Raw genomic sequence first — 17,325 nt, forward strand, 5'->3', positions numbered from 1 at the left:
GTCTGCATATCTTCGTTATTTTGTGTGTTCACAAATACATGAAAGCTAAGTTGAATAACGTTTCATTTTGTTTCATTATAACTATCCAATGGCTTCGCCTTATGTAAAGCATTTCCTCTGTGTGTATAATTTGGCATTCTTTCCCCCCAAGAAATCCTAATTATTAGAAGACGTATATTCCTTTTCTTTCGTGTCTCTGTAAACGTTGGTGAGCGTCGTCAGCCACAATGATCCTCACTCCGTCCTCTGTTCACGTGTTTCAGATGTGGAGACTTCCACTTGTGATCGCAGCATCCATAAAAAAGTTGGAGACACTGTGGAGATGTCATCATGTTTACCACCTGAAGGGGTCAGCTCGGCAAAGTGGAAATATAAAGAGTTAATAATTGAGGCGAAAGGGAAGGAAGTTTCTGTACAACCTCAGTTCAAAGACAGAGTAGAGCTAAACCCAACAAGCTTTAGTTTAACAGTGAGAACACTGACTCTCCAAGATTCTGGTGATTTCATTTTTATGTCAGAGGCGAATGACCAACAAAGGCCCACAGTCATCATCACTCTGCATGTTCATGGTAAGGACCAAGTAACCTAATCATTGTTCTTGAATGATGAACTACTATCAATATATTAGTTGATTGATTGATTCATATAGAACAGATGGCTCAACAGTGGTAGGCTTTCTGTGGCCTGAAGTTATTGATGATGTCTTATAGTAAAGCTAATTGGATATAATGGGATGCACATGCTGTGTCCCGTGCCCAAACATAAATAACTGTTTAACTTCATCATATATCATATAATAATAATACATTGAATTTATATAGCGCTTTTCAAAAGTCACAAAGACGCTTATATATCAATATAACATCAATATATCACTATGACACCCTTATTAACCGATTCTTCCCCTCTGTTTCTGTATTGCTAAAGCCTTGAGATGGAATGATATGTGTGCGTTTGTGCTTATGTATTGTGTGTAGTGTGTAGTGACTGAGCCTGTCCGTAGTCTGAACTTGACTTCCTGGTCTACGTGTTGGTGTGTTCATGGTTTTTACCACACTCAGTTCCTCTCTCTCTCCGTCGTCGGCCTCGTTAGAGCCCATAACCACGAAGCCCGTCGTGACCTCCAAATCCTCCTGGCACGCCTCAAACAACTCGTGTGGGGTGACCCTGCTGTGCAGCGCAGCCACCGACAGCGGGGTCACGGACAGCCGGGTCACCGACAGCGGGGTCACCGACAGCCGGGTCACCGACAGCCGGGTCACCGACAGCCGGGTCACCTACAGCTGGGCCGTGAGGAACCAAACCTCAAGTGGCTCCAGGCTGCAGTACATCATCACGCCTCAGGACGGAGACACCGGATTCACCTGCTCCGTTTCCAATGTGGTCAGCGAGAAGTCGGAGTCCGTCACAGTGAAGTGCAGCAGAGGTACACGCTGAGAAAAGAACATTTTAAGGGCTTTACTTATCTTTTTACTTATCTTAATCTTTGGAGACATTTATAATGTGTAATATAAAGTTACTTTAAGCAACTTTTAACTGGTTATGAAACAGTCTCAATGTCATTCTAATGCCCCTACATGACCTTCATAAGTAAATGAGACCATCAGCGAGGAGATCCAGAACCAGGAGCATAAAGAAACACTACCACTTTCATCCACTAGGACCGCGAAAACCAACAGAAAATGAAAGTCCCTTGTAGTTGCTTTCAGCGTATTAACATACTTCTTATTTATCATTTCAGTGTCCTACTCCTCATCTCTTGTATTGTTGATTGTTGGCCCGGTTATTGGACTATTATTGTTTATTCTCCTGCTGCTTTTCTACACAAAGTCAAAGGGTGAGATCTCCTCTTGACGATATTAAATGGGTACCACTTCATTTGCGATAAAAATAAAACATGGAACTTTTTTTTATTTTTCACAGGTCCATGTTGTAACAGGTTAGGAAACTATTTTCTTTTACAAGTTAACAGCAGTAATATACAAATACATGGTCTTTGTTCATTAAAAAATATATATATATTATTCTTATACTAGTTTATGTAAATAACTGCTATATCTTTTACATTTCAGGGATAACCCGTCTCAAACAGTCAACCAAGATGACTCTCAACACCAAGTGTACTCCTCTCTTCTCCATGGTCAGTCTACCATTCACCCCTTTTTAAACACAATAACTCAAACATGACCTTTTATAATATAGATTATGACCTCACCTTGATTACCTTTGACCTGTAGTTGATGGCTGTGTCTATGAAACTTTGAGAGGCGTTCAAGATGCTGGAACAGGTACGGTTAAAACATGGTATAAACATGGTTATTAAAATTCAAGTTATCAACTCATTTCTTATTTCATTCTTACATTAATACTTAATACTTTACTTTACATGCTACCAGATCAGAATGTATTGAAATGTGTAAACAATGGGAATATAGGGTAAACAATTAAAGATATGCGTCCACAAGTCTGTTCTAAAGTGTAACATGTGGACTGGACACGCTGCTGTCAATGTGGCTGCATCACTTCTCTGAAACAGGAACTGAACACAGACTCATTTCCTCTCTGACTACCTGAAGGCTTCATTTGACTTATTATAGCTGATTATTATAACTATAAATAAATATGAAGCACTGAAGAAGCTGTCGACTCGTCATCATCCTCTATCTCACTCTTTTTTCACTTGTTCCCTCAGATTTGGTTGCAGCGTCATAAAGAGAGGTGAACCATGAAGATATGTATATATGTTAACGTGTCAATGTTAACCTGTCAATGTTAACATATCAATGTTAACCTGTCAATGTTAACATATCAATGTTAACCTGTCAATGTTAACCTGTCAATGTTAACATGTCAATGTTAACCTGTCAATGTTACGTGTCAATGTTAACGTGTCAATGTTAACCTGTCAATGTTAACATATCAATGTTAACCTGTCAATGTTAACCTGTCAATGTTAACATGTCAATGTTAACCTGTCAATGTTACGTGTCAATGTTAACGTGTCAATGTTAACCTGTCAATGTTAACATATCAATGTTAACCTGTCAATGTTAACCTGTCAATGTTAACATGTCAATGTTAACCTGTCAATGTTACGTGTCAATGTTAACGTGTCAATGTTAACCTGTCAATGTTAACATATCAATGTTAACCTGTCAATGTTAACCTGTCAATGTTAACATGTCAATGTTAACCTGTCAATGTTACGTGTCAATGTTAACATATCAATGTTAACCTGTCAATGTTAACCTGTCAATGTTACGTGTCAATGTTAACGTGTCAATGTTAACCTGTCAATGTTAACCTGTCAATGTTAACATATCAATGTTAACCTGTCAATGTTAACCTGTCAATGTTAACATATCAATGTTAACCTGTCAATGTTAACGTGTCAATGTTAACCTGTCAATGTTAACCTGTCAATGTTAACGTGTCAATGTTAACCTGTCAATGTTAACATATCAATGTTAACCTGTCAATGTTAACCTGTCAATGTTAACATATCAATGTTAACCTGTCAATGTTAACGTGTCAATGTTAACATGTCAATGTTAACCTGTCAATGTTAACATGTCAATGTTAACCTGTCAATGTTACGTGTCAATGTTAACCTGTCAATGTTAACCTGTCAATGTTAACGTGTCAATGTTAACCTGTCAATGTTAACGTGTCAATGTTAACATGTCAATGTTAACCTGTCAATGTTAACATGTCAATGTTACGTGTCAATGTTACGTGTCAATGTTACGTGTCAATGTTAACCTGTCAATGTTAACCTGTCAATGTTAACGTGTCAATGTTAACATGTCAATGTTAACCTGTCAATGTTACGTGTCAATGTTAACCTGTCAATGTTACGTGTCAATGTTAACGTGTTGTTATGTCTGGTTCTAAAATAGCTCTCTGACCAGTCGTTTCACCGTCCCTGTATCACTTCTCCTTTCAAAGACATGTCCGTGTTACACTTTTAGGAGTCAAGAGTCAGCTGATTCCTTCTGAGTGTCGAAACGGACAACTTGAAAATTAATATTGAACGTTGGGTGAATGTTGTAAAAACTTCTTAAAATGGCATTTGACACATTTAATGGAATATGCTGACTCAGAAAAAAGAAAATGACTAAATCATTCCCATCTTCAAACTCCCTAAATATATTCAGTTGTGTGTTTAATGCTTTGCTCATGAATATCTGCATAAATGAGTAAAAGTTTAAAAAAGTAAATGTTTTGCCTGAATCACTCATTTTAAAAGAAAGGAGAAACAATATAAAACATATATATGTATACATATAAACATATATATGTATACATATACATATATATGTATATATATACATATATATGTATGTGTATATATATATGTATATATACACATACATATATATGTATAAATATATTTATATGTATATATATATATATATGTATATATACACATATATATATGTATATACATATAAACATATATATGTATACATATACATATATATGTATACATATATATGTATGTGTATATATATATGTATATATATATGTATATATATATGTATATATATACATATATATGTATGTGTGTATATATATGTATATATACACATACATATATATGTATAAATATATTTATATGTATATATATATATATATATATGTATATATACACATATATATATGTATATATATATGTGTATATATACACATATATATATATATATGTATATATATGTGTATATAAACACATATATATATACTTATACATATATATATACTTATACATATATATATGTATATATATGTATATATACATATATATATACATATATATATATATGTATATATATATATATATGTATATATACACATATATGTATATATATATATATGTGTATATATACACATATATATATATATGTATATATATATGTGTATATAAACACATATATATATATATTTATACATATATATATACTTATACATATATATATGTATATATACATATATATATATGTGTATATATACACATATATATATATACTTATACATATATATATGTATATATACATATATATATATGTATATATACATATATATATGTATATATACATATATATATATGTGTATATATACACATATATATATACTTATACATATATATATGTATATATACATATATATATGTATATATACATATATATATATATATATATATATACATATATATATATACACATACATATATGTGAGTTGTGTACTGGGAGATGGAACATAGTTCTCATCAAGTGTAAAAAAAAGTAGATCCGGCTGCTCTTTAGGTCTGCAGCATCTTCTTCATCTCAGTTTCACATCAGGGTTTTTTTACTGTAAACGTGTCGCCAGCTTAAAGTTCACAGGAAATCAAGTTAGGCTGCAGTGCACAGACCACCTCTGTGGAAACACCATGCACAGTGACGTTGTTTGTGGCCAACCGGGGGGGGGGGGGGGGGGGGGGGGGGGCTGAGATGCTGTGTAGTCCCCTCATGGTGTCAATATCTTCCTCGCTTGCTCACTTGATCCTAACGGATCCTTGAATTTGAGTGTTTGAAATTGATCCAAATATCACTTTTCAATATTCATCTTATCACAATGAGACTGGCGTCCTCCTTAGATCTTCTCCTTGAGGCGGGCTCGTTCACTTCCTTCTGTGCTCACAAAGTCTCAGGGCTGCACACGGACCTCAAGTCGCGCTGAAGGTGCATGCAATGTGCATGCAATGTGCAAAATGACAGCTGAAGTTTGACCCGGACTCCAAATGCAATGTAGATGTCAGCCGAGCCAATGGCTAGGATACAGCTTGAGCGCTCTACACACACCTCACCTCGCCAGTCGTTATCGATAAGGCCTCTCCACAACCAAACAAGTGTCAGCCCCCCCCTCGGATAAATAAGCTCTTATTAAACCCTCATTGTTAACGCTCTCCCGTTATGTTCTTACTGATGTGCCTTTTCTCTTATCTCGGGCCAGACCGCAAACAGAGACCTCCCCGGCTCCACCCACTCTACTCAGTTTTTTCACATTGTTGAGTTTGACTAGAGTTTGACTGGAAGAGGAAACAGACGTTGTATCTCTCCCCACAGAGATGGTTGGTGGTCGCCTGAGCTGCTTGTGCACATACATGTCTGTGCTCCTTCTTGGGCTCTGCCTCCAAGGTACGTACGCCTCTGCTCTTGAGCTTATGGATGTTGACCGTACTGCTTTGTGCTCATGTTACATTACATTACATTACATTACATTTCATGTCATTTAGCTGACGCTTTTATCCAAAGCGACTTACAATAAGTGCAGAATGAGGAATTGACTGGATGTCGTATCGGTCCAGTCTCTGTGTGTTAGCAGCTGCCTGGCTTTAGACCATCTCCGGATAAAAAAAGGTCATACTATGTGCATGTTGCTCAACATTTATCATCAATTTGAGCTCCTGACTTTGTTTGTGCATAACTTCATTTCATTGCATCTTGTGGGTTTTTAATTTGCGCATATGCTTTGCTTTTATTTTTGGTACACTGTGTCAGCAAATGTCCTGCTGCTTCTGCATGGATAGAAACTCTTCAAATCTTTACGCAACTTAGGGATGGGTCCTCCCTTGTGTCTGTTACTTCCTCTTTGAGTTGTTCTGATGTACTTCGGTCTGATAGTTGTCATACATAATATAATTTCTCACAGGCACAAAGAGGGCTGGACCTTTCTCAGACTAATTGCAGAAGTAGGGGACTGTATGTTAGAGTTAAAATGGCCTCGCTTGTCTATTCACAGCTCATAGATACAAGCCATCAGTCTTTCATTATTGTGTCAATATTTAGTTATAGCGTGCACTTGGAATGCTTGTGAGCTTGTTGTTAGATTCTCACACAATATGATATCCATTTCCTGAGAACCGCCTGCAGCCGCATTGACCGAAAGTGATGAATCAGAATAAGCACCGAATGAAGGCAGCTCTTGACATTTGCCCCCTGAGGTAGTTTCTTCTTTGGAAACGAGGCCGTGGTACCTTGGACAGCCTTAAAACCTGTTGTCATGGTGAGCTGTTCATTTGAGACGGGTGTCCACTGCTTATGAACAATAACGGCTTTACCGACACTAATATTATCATTTCCACATTTTAGTTTCTGTGAGAAATCTGAAAACGACAAAGTGCCTTTTTCCTAAATGACGTATGAATGTATGGTGTCTGTCGGTGCAAAAGATGACTCATAAGAGTATTTTCCTAGCTTAACTGTCAGGTAGCTACACATATGTGTTGCGGTTCAGGTCACTGTTGCCAGGGGTAACTGTTGACAGGAAAAAGGACTCAAACAAAAGCTGAAGGAAGACATTTAGTTTGCTAGTCGTGCGTCACGTCCATAGACTGTATTAAAGAAGTGAAGGCCGACCGACCCATCCGTGAAATGCGACCGCACGCTGAATAAGACCTTTAGAAGCAACCGACATGTAACATATAACTTCCATGAGCTGAGAACACACTGCGAAAGGGTTCGGACTGGAAGACGAAAACACGGAGCAGTCCCAGACCACCTGTCAATCACAAGGTAGCCCCGCCCTAAAACATACCTCGCTTTATCGTCTATTTCAGGTGTTTTTGGACCTTTATGTTGCTCTCGCTCCATGAACATTGAAGAAAGCCTCTCCTGATAAACTGAATGTGTGCGTGACGGTCCGTCCTCTGTTCATGTGTTTCAGATGTGGAGACTTCCACTTGTGAACGCAGCATCCATAAAAAAGTTGGAGACACTGTGGAGATGTCATCATGTTTACCACCTGAAGGGGTCACCACGGCAAAGTGGAAATATAAAGAGTTAATAATTGCGGTGAAAGGGATGGAAGTTTCTGTACAACCTCCGTTCAAAGACAGATTAGAGCTAAACCCAACAAGCTTTAGTTTAACAGTGAGAACACTGACTCTCCAAGATTCTGGTGATTTCATTTTTATCTCAGATGAGAATGACCAACAAAGGCCCACAGTCATCATCACTCTGCATGTTCATGGTAAGGACCAAGTAACCTAATCATTGTTCTTGAATGATGAACTACTATCAATATATTAGTTGATTGATTGATTCATATAGAACAGATGGCTCAACAGTGGTAGGCTTTCTGTGGCCTGAAGTTATTGATGATGTCTTATAGTAAAGCTAATTGGATATAATGGGATGCACATGCTGTGTCCCGTGCCCAAACATAAATAACTGTTTAACTTCATCATATATCATATAATAATAATACATTGAATTTATATAGCGCTTTTCAAAAGTCACAAAGACGCTTATATATCAATATAACATCAATATATCACTATGACACCCTTATTAACCTCTTCTTCCCCTCTGTTTCTGTATTGCTAAAGCCTTGAGATGGAATGATATGTGTGCGTTTGTGCTTATGTATTGTGTGTAGTGTGTAGTGACTGAGCCTGTCCGTAGTCTGAACTTGACTTCCTGGTCTACGTGTTGGTGTGTTCATGGTTTTTACCACACTCAGTTCCTCTCTCTCTCCGTCGTCGGCCTCGTTAGAGCCCATAACCACGAAGCCCGTCGTGACCTCCAAATCCTCCTGGCACGCCTCAAACAACTCGTGTGGGGTGACCCTGCTGTGCAGCGCAGCCACCGACAGCCGGGTCACCCACAGCCGGGTCACCGACAGCCGGGTCACCTACAGCGGGGTCACCGACAGCGGGGTCACCGACAGCCGGGTCACCGACAGCCGGTTCACCTACAGCTGGGCCGTGAGGAACCAAACCTCAAGTGGCTCCAGGCTGCAGTACATCATCACGCCTCAGGACGGAGACACCGGATTCACCTGCTCCGTTTCCAATGTGGTCAGCGAGAAGTCGGAGTCCGTCACAGTGAAGTGCAGCAGAGGTACACGCTGAGAAAAGAACATTTTAAGGGCTTTACTTATCTTTTTACTTATCTTAATTCTTATTTTTTTGATTAAGTGTAATAAAAAGTTACTTTAAGCAACTTTTAACTGGTTATGGTTGATGATATACTCAGTTTTGAATGTCTCAAATGTCAAACTATAGTCAAAACTCAAATGTATTATAATGTGAGTAGAAATACTCCAATGTTGTCATAATTTAAGAAATACAGATGCATTTACTCAAATCAAAATTAAAGATACTTAAATGTTCTTTTTGGATACCTGAGGAAGGCCTAAACCAAAACCCTGTACTTGATATTCTTATACATTGTAAATAACAAATGAGAGGTTTTTTTCTTTTTAATGATTTTAAACAAGTTATTTCCTCCATTTATTTCAAGATTATATTATTACGAAAGCTGTCATGTGAATGTTGTTATATAATGAACGGTCGGCCATACAGGACATTTACACCCAAAACATGAGTTTTTTTGCCCTCATTGTTGCAGCTGAGTGTATTCACTCCCTTTTATTAAACATAACAATAACAGTGTTAATACCATTAATTGCAGGCTCAAACGTTGTCGTTTTCCTGGGTGCGGCAGGAGGTTTTCTGATGATAGTCGTTATGGTTATAGTTGGAGTATCTGTATATGTTTGTCACCGCAAACAAAGGCAAGCAGGTAAGACGCTTCATTATTTATTTATTTACATTATTTTACAATTCATGATTGACACATCACAGTTTTTAGTTCACTTTATATCTTCATCCAAATCTCCCAACAGGAAGTGACTCCTATGACCTCACAGTTTATGCTGATATCGCCGATGTTGCAATTGGGGGTGTAAGTATATGCACACAATGCTTTGTTTGCACCAAATCAGTTTTTAAAATAGATATCCAACGCCTGCTTTTGAGGATGAAATACATGTTTTACCCCACTTTTGTACACACATTTAACCTTTTACACCCCAGCGTAAGTACTCGAAATAACATACCCAAACTAAAAAAGGGTGTATCTCCTCTACCACAAGGGCTATTTGATTAATGTTGGTGTTATAACAAAAGTAAACACTTGTGAGAATACTTCATGTGTAAATATCATCTTATATGTTACTGGTTAAGATTAAATGAAGATGGCACACAGCACAAATTAAAAAAGTTACAGGTTCGCCTTGTAAAAAACACTTATTATTATGATTATATCTTTGGAATGATGCAGCTGAACGGGTTAAATTCCTCAGCATTCTAGCACAATATATGAACAGCATCTCTGAAAAGTTTGACTTTGAAAAAGTGAAGCAGAACAGAATTAGAGCCTCGTTAGTAAAGACAGTTTAGGCGAGGTCTCCAAAATGGGCATTTGGGCACATTTGGCACCATCTGTGCCATTTGAGTTTTCTCATCTACCAGACTATATATATATATCACTTGTATATTATTAATTGGGGTTCAATACATACAAATACAGCATAGAAAAATGTAAATGTAAAAAAGAATAAAAAATAAAGTTTTATTATGATTTAACCTTCCAGGGGACTTCATCCCCCATGAAGCCGTGCACACTGTATGAAACCAGCGAAGACAGAGGCGACGCAGTCAGACCCGAGGTGAGAACAACACTTTTATCCAAGAGGTTCTTGCAGATGAGAGTGAATGTGGCTACAGAGGGCTTTTGCCTCGCTTGTATTGATTACATGACACATTGTAATGTTTTAATTCCATCAGTAACTATTGTATGAATGGAGTGACAGATCATAATATTTATTCGACATAAGTACAGTAATGAAGGTCTCAAAGCCTGTGCACCGTTTGCTGAAGTGTGTAAAACTGTGGGATAAGTAATCCACCAATATATACATGATGAATTCATAATTCACCATTAAATGTATTGATTAATGCATTAACTTGCGTTGAGCATTACTTAAGTATATGATTATCCTTGGTATAAAGCGTTGTGTTTTTTCGTATATAAAAAAAATCTTGAATCATCTTGTGATACTGATGTTTTAAAAAAAAAATGGTAATCTTCTTTTGTCACACTTCTAGATGCAGACTGTGTACGACCAGATCCAGTTCAGTCGCATGAGGAAGGCCTCGGTGTCGCCCTACCAAGAGGTTTCCTAGAGGGTCATGTGCACAATCTATAGTCCTTTGATTAAAAAACAAAAGTAGATCAACATTCATGGATCCGACCAACATTTGGGAAACGCACAGCCCAAAAAATACATATGGTTAATATCACAAAGGCGACATGGCGGCAGCGTCATACTTTTGCAAAGTGTCTATCTTTGGCCTCGAGAGAGTATCGCACCTTCATGTTATCATATTAAACCAACATGAAGCTTCCAATACAGTTTGAGAGCAAAGCTACAAACTATTAATATTGTTGTAAATTCTGTAAATACTGAGATTATATTTATACTTCTTTGAGGGTGTTCAGCGAGTGCAAAGGTGGTCATATTAAATGACATTTACTGGCATCAAGTCACTCTGTCTCTCTGTAACCATGTTGTTTAATCAAAGGGAAATAGGACGCCTATGAATATAGTAAAATAGTCAAAATTGTCGTATGGAATTGGATAATCTTTAATGTCCTTGAGGGTCAATTTGGTTTGCAAACAATAGTCAACACAACAGACACACATCATGCAAGATATTAACAAAAGACATAACTTAAGACATGCACCTACTTTAACAATAACTTTCACATAAATGTATTTATAATACTGCAGTCAAAATTATACATACAATTGGACCTTTGCAACAACAAACAGTGAGATGGAACAATGTATCAAAAAGTTGATTTTTCTAAAAATGTTTGTACGAAGGTGCTTGTATACTTATACATAAACAATGAAATGAACAAGGATCTAATAAACTGTGTTTTTTGTGACATTTGACAAGATGATAAAATATCCGTCTCCATTACATTGTACAGGTCTTTTTTTCGACCTAAATATTCCTTTTTCTTCTCACACACATAGCTATGTATAAACCAGATACCGTCAGTGAAGCTCCCAGGATGCTTCCCACCAATAACACAAGAGAATATCTTTCCCTTGTCGAGGGCAGTACCTGAGGATCCAACGTCGGTTGAGGCTCCTCAGCTGAAACAACAACATAATGAAGCGCATGTAGAACAGTGTTTCAGGGCATCGCAGCGTCCTTCCTTTTTGTGACCTTACCGTAGCACATTAGAGTGACAACCCGCGAGGCCTTCTCCGCCTTCCTGCGGGAGGTGCAGGTTATTTCAACGAGGTTCGTCGTGTTCTGGAGAAACGCCGAAAGATCCGCAGAGTTGCCGTTGGAAGTAGTCATGTTGGAGAAGGTCCCGGTCTGAGGTACATCCTGCCAGGACAAGTGGACGTCTGCGTCTGTGGAGCAGCACTGCAGGAACCAGGAGCAGTGTTCATCCTTAGATAAATAGCTCGATATGATCGGTTTCTGGAGGCGTTCTGCAGAGGGTTTAGAGAAAGGTCTGTGAGAAAGGTCTGTGAGAAAGGTCTGTGAGAAAGGTCTGTGAGGAAGGTGTGTGAGGAAGGTCTGTGAGGAAGGTCTGTGAGGAAGGTCTGTGAGAAAGGTCTGTGAGGAAGGTCTGTGAGAAAGGTCTGTGAGGAAGGTCAGTGAGAAAGGTCAGTGAGAAAGGTCTGTGAGAAAGGTCAGTGAGAAAGGTCTGTGAGAAAGGTCTGTGAGGAAGGTCTGTGAGGAAGGTGTGTGAGGAAGGTCTGTGAGGAAGGTCTGTGAGGAAGGTCTGTGAGAAAGGTCTGTGAGGAAGGTCTGTGAGGAAGGTCTGTGAGAAAGGTCTGTGAGGAAGGTCTGTGAGAAAGGTGTGTGAGGAAGGTCTGTGAGGAAGGTGTGTGAGGAAGGTCTGTGAGAAAGGTCTGTAAGAAAGGTCTGTAAGAAAGGTCTGTATGCGAACATCTGTGTAATGGAAGCCAAAAGGTGACCGAATAAGATCCAGCCCATTTATTGTGTCGTTTTTAGGGCTTTAAAAGGCAACAATGAGTGACAATATTCATTTTTTTGGACCCGTCGACACCCACAATCTGTCTCGAAGAGCTAACCACGCTCACCTCTCACTGTGACCTTCATCTTGTTTACGCTGTACTGTTTGTCAGTGTTGGTGAGGTCGACAGTGTACACCATGTCATCTTCTGGGGTCAAGTGAAGGATCGTCAGGTCACCTGATGAACGAGAGAAACCACATTGAAGAGACAGCCAGGAGATGAATACAATAAGCGTTCTCCTTCAGTCAGGAGATGAATACAATAAGCGTTCTCCTTCAGTCAGGAGATGAATACAATAAGCGTTCTCCTTCACAGCCAGGAGATGAATACAATAAGCGTTCTCCTTCAGTCAGGAGGTGAATACAATAAGCGTTCTCCTTCAGTCAGGAGATGAATACAATAAGCGTTCTCCTTCAGTCAGGAGATGAATACAATAAGCGTTCTCCTTCACAGCCGGGAGATGAATACAATAAGCGTTCTCCTTCACAGCCGGGAGATGAATACAATAAGCGTTCTCCTTCACAGCCGGGAGATGAATACAATAAGCGTTCTCCTTCTCAGTCGGGAGATGAATACAATAAGCGTTCTCCTTCTCAGTCAGGAGATGAATACAATAAGCGTTCTCCTTCACAGTCGGGAGATGAATACAATAAGCGTTCTCCTTCACAGCCGGGAGATGAATACAATAAGCGTTCTCCTTCTCAGTCGGGAGATGAATACAATAAGCGTTCTCCTTCACAGCCGGGAGATGAATACAATAAGCGTTCTCCTTCACAGTCGGGAGATGAATACAATAAGCGTTCTCCTTCATAGCCGGGAGATGAATACAATAAGCGTTCTCCTTCACAGCCGGGAGATGAATACAATAAGCGTTCTCCTTCACAGCCGGGAGATGAATACAATAAGCGTTCTCCTTCACAGCCGGGAGATGAATACAATAAGCGTTCTCCTTCACAGCCGGGAGATGAATACAATAAGCGTTCTCTTTCACAGCCAGGAGATGAATACAATAAGCGTTCTCCTTCACAGCCGGGAGATGAATACAATAAGCGTTCTCCTTCTCAGTCGGGAGATGAATACAATAAGCATTCTCCTTCACAGCCTGGAGATGAATACAATAAGCGTTCTCCTTCACAGCCGGGAGATGAATACAATAAGTGTTCTCCTTCACAGCCGGGAGATGAATACAATAAGCGTTCTCCTTCACAGTCGGGAGATGAATACAATAAGCGTTCTCCTTCACAGTCGGGAGATGAATATAATAAGCGTTCTCCTTCACAGCCGGGAGATGAATACAATAAGCGTTCTCCTTCACAGTCGTGAGATGAATACAATAAGCGTTCTCCTTCACAGCCGGGAGATGAATACAATAAGCGTTCTCCTTCACAGCCTGGAGATGAATACAATAAGCGTTCTCCTTCTCAGCCGGGAGATGAATACAATAAGCGTTCTCCTTCACAGTCGTGAGATGAATACAATAAGCGTTCTCCTTCACAGTCGGGAGATGAATACAATAAGCGTTCTCCTTCACAGTCGGGAGATGAATACAATAAGCGTTCTCCTTCACAGTCGGGAGATGAATATAATAAGCGTTCTCCTTCAGTCGTGAGATGAATACAATAAGCGTTCTCCTTCACAGTCGGGAGATGAATATAATAAGCGTTCTCCTTCACAGCCGGGAGATGAATACAATAAGCGTTCTCCTTCACAGTCGTGAGATGAATACAATAAGCGTTCTCCTTCACAGCCGGGAGATGAATACAATAAGCGTTCTCCTTCTCAGTCGGGAGATGAATACAATAAGCGTTCTCCTTCACAGCCGGGAGATGAATACAATAAGCGTTCTCCTTCACAGCCGGGAGATGAATACAATAAGCGTTCTCCTTCTCAGTCGGGAGATGAATACAATAAGCGTTCCCCTTCACAGCCGGGAGATGAATACAATAAGCGTTCTCCTTCACAGCCTGGAGATGAATACAATAAGCGTTCTCCTTCACAGCCTGGAGATGAATACAATAAGCGTTCTCCTTCACAGCCGGGAGATGAATACAATAAGCGTTCTCCTTCTCAGTCGGGAGATGAATACAATAAGCATTCTCCTTCACAGCCTGGAGATGAATACAATAAGCGTTCTCCTTCACAGCCGGGAGATGAATACAATAAGTGTTCTCCTTCACAGCCGGGAGATGAATACAATAAGCGTTCTCCTTCACAGCCGGGAGATGAATATAATAAGCGTTCTCCTTCACAGTCGGGAGATGAATACAATAAGCGTTCTCCTTCACAGCCGGGAGATGAATACAATAAGCGTTCTCCTTCACAGCCGGGAGATGAATATAATAAGCGTTCTCCTTCACAGTCGGGAGATGAATACAATAAGCGTTCTCCTTCACAGCCGGGAGATGAATACAATAAGCGTTCTCCTTCACAGCCGGGAGATGAATACAATAAGCGTTCTCCTTCTCAGTCGGGAGATGAATACAATAAGCATTCTCCTTCACAGCCTGGAGATGAATACAATAAGCGTTCTCCTTCACAGCCGGGAGATGAATACAATAAGTGTTCTCCTTCACAGCCGGGAGATGAATACAATAAGCGTTCTCCTTCACAGCCGGGAGATGAATATAATAAGCGTTCTCCTTCACAGTCGGGAGATGAATACAATAAGCGTTCTCCTTCACAGCCGGGAGATGAATACAATAAGCGTTCTCCTTCACAGCCGGGAGATGAATATAATAAGCGTTCTCCTTCACAGTCGGGAGATGAATACAATAAGCGTTCTCCTTCACAGCCGGGAGATGAATACAATAAGCGTTCTCCTTCTCAGTCGGGAGATGAATACAATAAGCATTCTCCTTCACAGCCTGGAGATGAATACAATAAGCGTTCTCCTTCACAGCCGGGAGATGAATACAATAAGTGTTCTCCTTCACAGCCGGGAGATGAATACAATAAGCGTTCTCCTTCACAGCCGGGAGATGAATATAATAAGCGTTCTCCTTCACAGTCGGGAGATGAATACAATAAGCGTTCTCCTTCACAGCCGGGAGATGAATACAATAAGCGTTCTCCTTCACAGCCTGGAGATGAATACAATAAGCGTTCTCCTTCACAGCCTGGAGATGAATACAATAAGCGTTCTCCTTCACAGCCGGGGGGTAGGTGGTCTTTTACCCGTGGAGGTGTTGAGCCTCAGTCTCCTTTTGTACCGATCCACTCGCTCGACGTTGGTCTTCTGGTCGCGACAGGTTGCGATCCAAGTGTTGTTTGGGAATATGGACCACGTGATGGAGGACAGTTTCCATGACGCGTCGGCTGCTGAGGGCAAGGTGACCTTGTCCCCCAGGTACCCAGACACCTCCCTGAGAGAGGTAGCCAGAGCCGCTGGAAAAACCATTCAGAGAGACGGTTAGAAGACAGAACAGCTGATCTCGGATGATGTTCTTCTGTTTACTATGTCAACCCTCTGAACTTAGGATCTCTCTTATTAACTAATAAGCATTAAACACAAAGTTCAGCTGAGGCTTATGGGTAAATATTGGATAAATGGTACTAGATGATCAAACATGACTTTTTTTTATAAGATACTTTATTAGGACTTTTTTAAAATATACTATTTTGTGTATTTTTTTCAACATACAAAAGAATATAATTTTTGTAGGACATTGACATTTGATACGGTGACATTTCATCAACATACTTCTTTAGGACTTTTCTTCAAACAAAGACTTCCAACATATTATACTTAAACGTTTTAAACTATGACATTTATGGCGTACTATTATTTATTTTTTTAAATGGGGAAATGGTGCGTGGGTGACTAAAATAAGGTTTTCACCAGCGTCAGTTTAACATTTTCTGGTAATCCAAGTCACCAAGTGAGACCACACGAGTACCAACTGAATCATTTGGACATGTTTATAGAGTAGCTGTAAATACAGTAGACATGAAATAATCATACATTCACTATTAATGCGTACAACTTTTAGTGTGTGAGTTCATTTTGAAGAGGACTAACACACTTTGTGAGTTCCTCCACTTCGATACTTCCTGCTTTGCTCGCTGCTGCACGCGGCCACGACTTCTGTTCTCACATTATAGTTCAAATGTATAGTTTTTAAATATTTCACTAAGCAGCTGCTGATCATTGATATTTTCAGGAAAAATAAATAACCAGGACCTACCGTGGAGTGATAGAATGAGGAGGATTTGAAGTGTCATTGTTACCGAGCTGCAAAACACAAGAGCGCAAAAGGAGAATGACACTTCCTTTTTAAGTTTTTTTTATCATCTCTCTTCCAGCCAACCACGTGATCCATCTGCGCCCGAAATGTCAACACACAAATCTAAATTTGGACCAAAACAAATGCATATTGACAAAATATTTTTTGTGTGATGCATTCTACATTCAGATGAAAACTATATATGTGT

General features: G+C 39.4%; 3 protein-coding genes across 4 annotated transcripts; 2 read left to right on the forward strand and 1 right to left on the reverse strand.

Annotated features, from left to right (window-relative positions):
• Positions 1-260: 260 nt before the first annotated feature.
• On the forward strand, positions 261-4,181 carry LOC117747570 (SLAM family member 5-like). The gene is made up of 8 exons (XM_034556920.1): positions 261-569; positions 1,094-1,426; positions 1,742-1,837; positions 1,924-1,939; positions 2,073-2,140; positions 2,238-2,288; positions 2,693-2,718; positions 3,972-4,181. The coding sequence occupies exons 1-7, from the start codon at positions 323-325 to the stop codon at positions 2,710-2,712; spliced, it is 831 nt and encodes a 276-aa protein (XP_034412811.1). The 5' UTR covers positions 261-322; the 3' UTR covers positions 2,713-2,718; positions 3,972-4,181.
• Positions 4,182-6,024: 1,843 nt separating this feature from the next.
• Positions 6,025-11,785, forward strand: LOC117747553 (SLAM family member 5-like). 2 transcript variants are annotated; one of them, XM_034556884.1, is made up of 7 exons: positions 6,043-6,176; positions 7,705-8,010; positions 8,535-8,882; positions 9,456-9,566; positions 9,670-9,728; positions 10,420-10,494; positions 10,934-11,785. In XM_034556884.1, the coding sequence occupies exons 1-7, from the start codon at positions 6,107-6,109 to the stop codon at positions 11,009-11,011; spliced, it is 1,047 nt and encodes a 348-aa protein (XP_034412775.1). In that variant the 5' UTR covers positions 6,043-6,106; the 3' UTR covers positions 11,012-11,785. The 2 variants fall into 2 exon arrangements, with proteins under 2 accessions (XP_034412774.1, XP_034412775.1); XM_034556883.1 differs by lacking the exons at positions 10,420-10,494; positions 10,934-11,785 and having other exon boundaries at positions 6,025-6,176; positions 9,670-9,955.
• si:cabz01074946.1 lies at positions 11,458-17,210 on the reverse strand. Its single transcript, XM_034556926.1, has 5 exons — positions 17,079-17,210; positions 16,069-16,278; positions 12,961-13,071; positions 12,073-12,342; positions 11,458-11,994 (listed from the first exon to the last, which is right to left on the reverse strand). Exons 1-5 carry the CDS (start codon positions 17,113-17,115, stop codon positions 11,840-11,842), a joined length of 783 nt encoding a protein of 260 aa, XP_034412817.1. The 5' UTR covers positions 17,116-17,210; the 3' UTR covers positions 11,458-11,839.
• Between the last annotated feature and the right edge of the window lie 115 nt (positions 17,211-17,325).

The sequence above is a fragment of the Cyclopterus lumpus genome, chromosome 18, assembly GCF_009769545.1.
Source record: "Cyclopterus lumpus isolate fCycLum1 chromosome 18, fCycLum1.pri, whole genome shotgun sequence".
NCBI lineage: Eukaryota > Metazoa > Chordata > Actinopteri > Perciformes > Cyclopteridae > Cyclopterus > Cyclopterus lumpus.

What these genes read in the sequence shown, in the direction of transcription:
- LOC117747553 (XM_034556883.1), top strand. Translation starts at nt 6,107, where the DNA reads ATGGTTGGTGGTCGCCTGAGCTGCTTGTGCACATACATGTCTGTGCTC. An exon ending in CATCACTCTGCATGTTCATG is followed by an intron (nt 8,011 to 8,534) that starts GTAAGGACCAAG and finishes CGGCCTCGTTAG; the next exon opens with AGCCCATAACCACGAAGCCC. An exon ending in CCGCAAACAAAGGCAAGCAG is followed by an intron (nt 9,567 to 9,669) that starts GTAAGACGCTTC and finishes ATCTCCCAACAG; the next exon opens with GAAGTGACTCCTATGACCTC.
- LOC117747570 (XM_034556920.1), top strand. Translation starts at nt 323, where the DNA reads ATGTCATCATGTTTACCACCTGAAGGGGTCAGCTCGGCAAAGTGGAAA. An exon ending in CATCACTCTGCATGTTCATG is followed by an intron (nt 570 to 1,093) that starts GTAAGGACCAAG and finishes CGGCCTCGTTAG; the next exon opens with AGCCCATAACCACGAAGCCC. An exon ending in CGTTCAAGATGCTGGAACAG is followed by an intron (nt 2,289 to 2,692) that starts GTACGGTTAAAA and finishes TTGTTCCCTCAG; the next exon opens with ATTTGGTTGCAGCGTCATAA.
- si:cabz01074946.1 (XM_034556926.1), bottom strand. Translation starts at nt 17,115, where the DNA reads ATGACACTTCAAATCCTCCTCATTCTATCACTCCACG. An exon ending in GAGGCTCAACACCTCCACGG is followed by an intron (nt 13,072 to 16,068) that starts GTAAAAGACCAC and finishes CTCGTTCATCAG; the next exon opens with GTGACCTGACGATCCTTCAC. An exon ending in TGTCACTCTAATGTGCTACG is followed by an intron (nt 11,995 to 12,072) that starts GTAAGGTCACAA and finishes TTGTTGTTTCAG; the next exon opens with CTGAGGAGCCTCAACCGACG.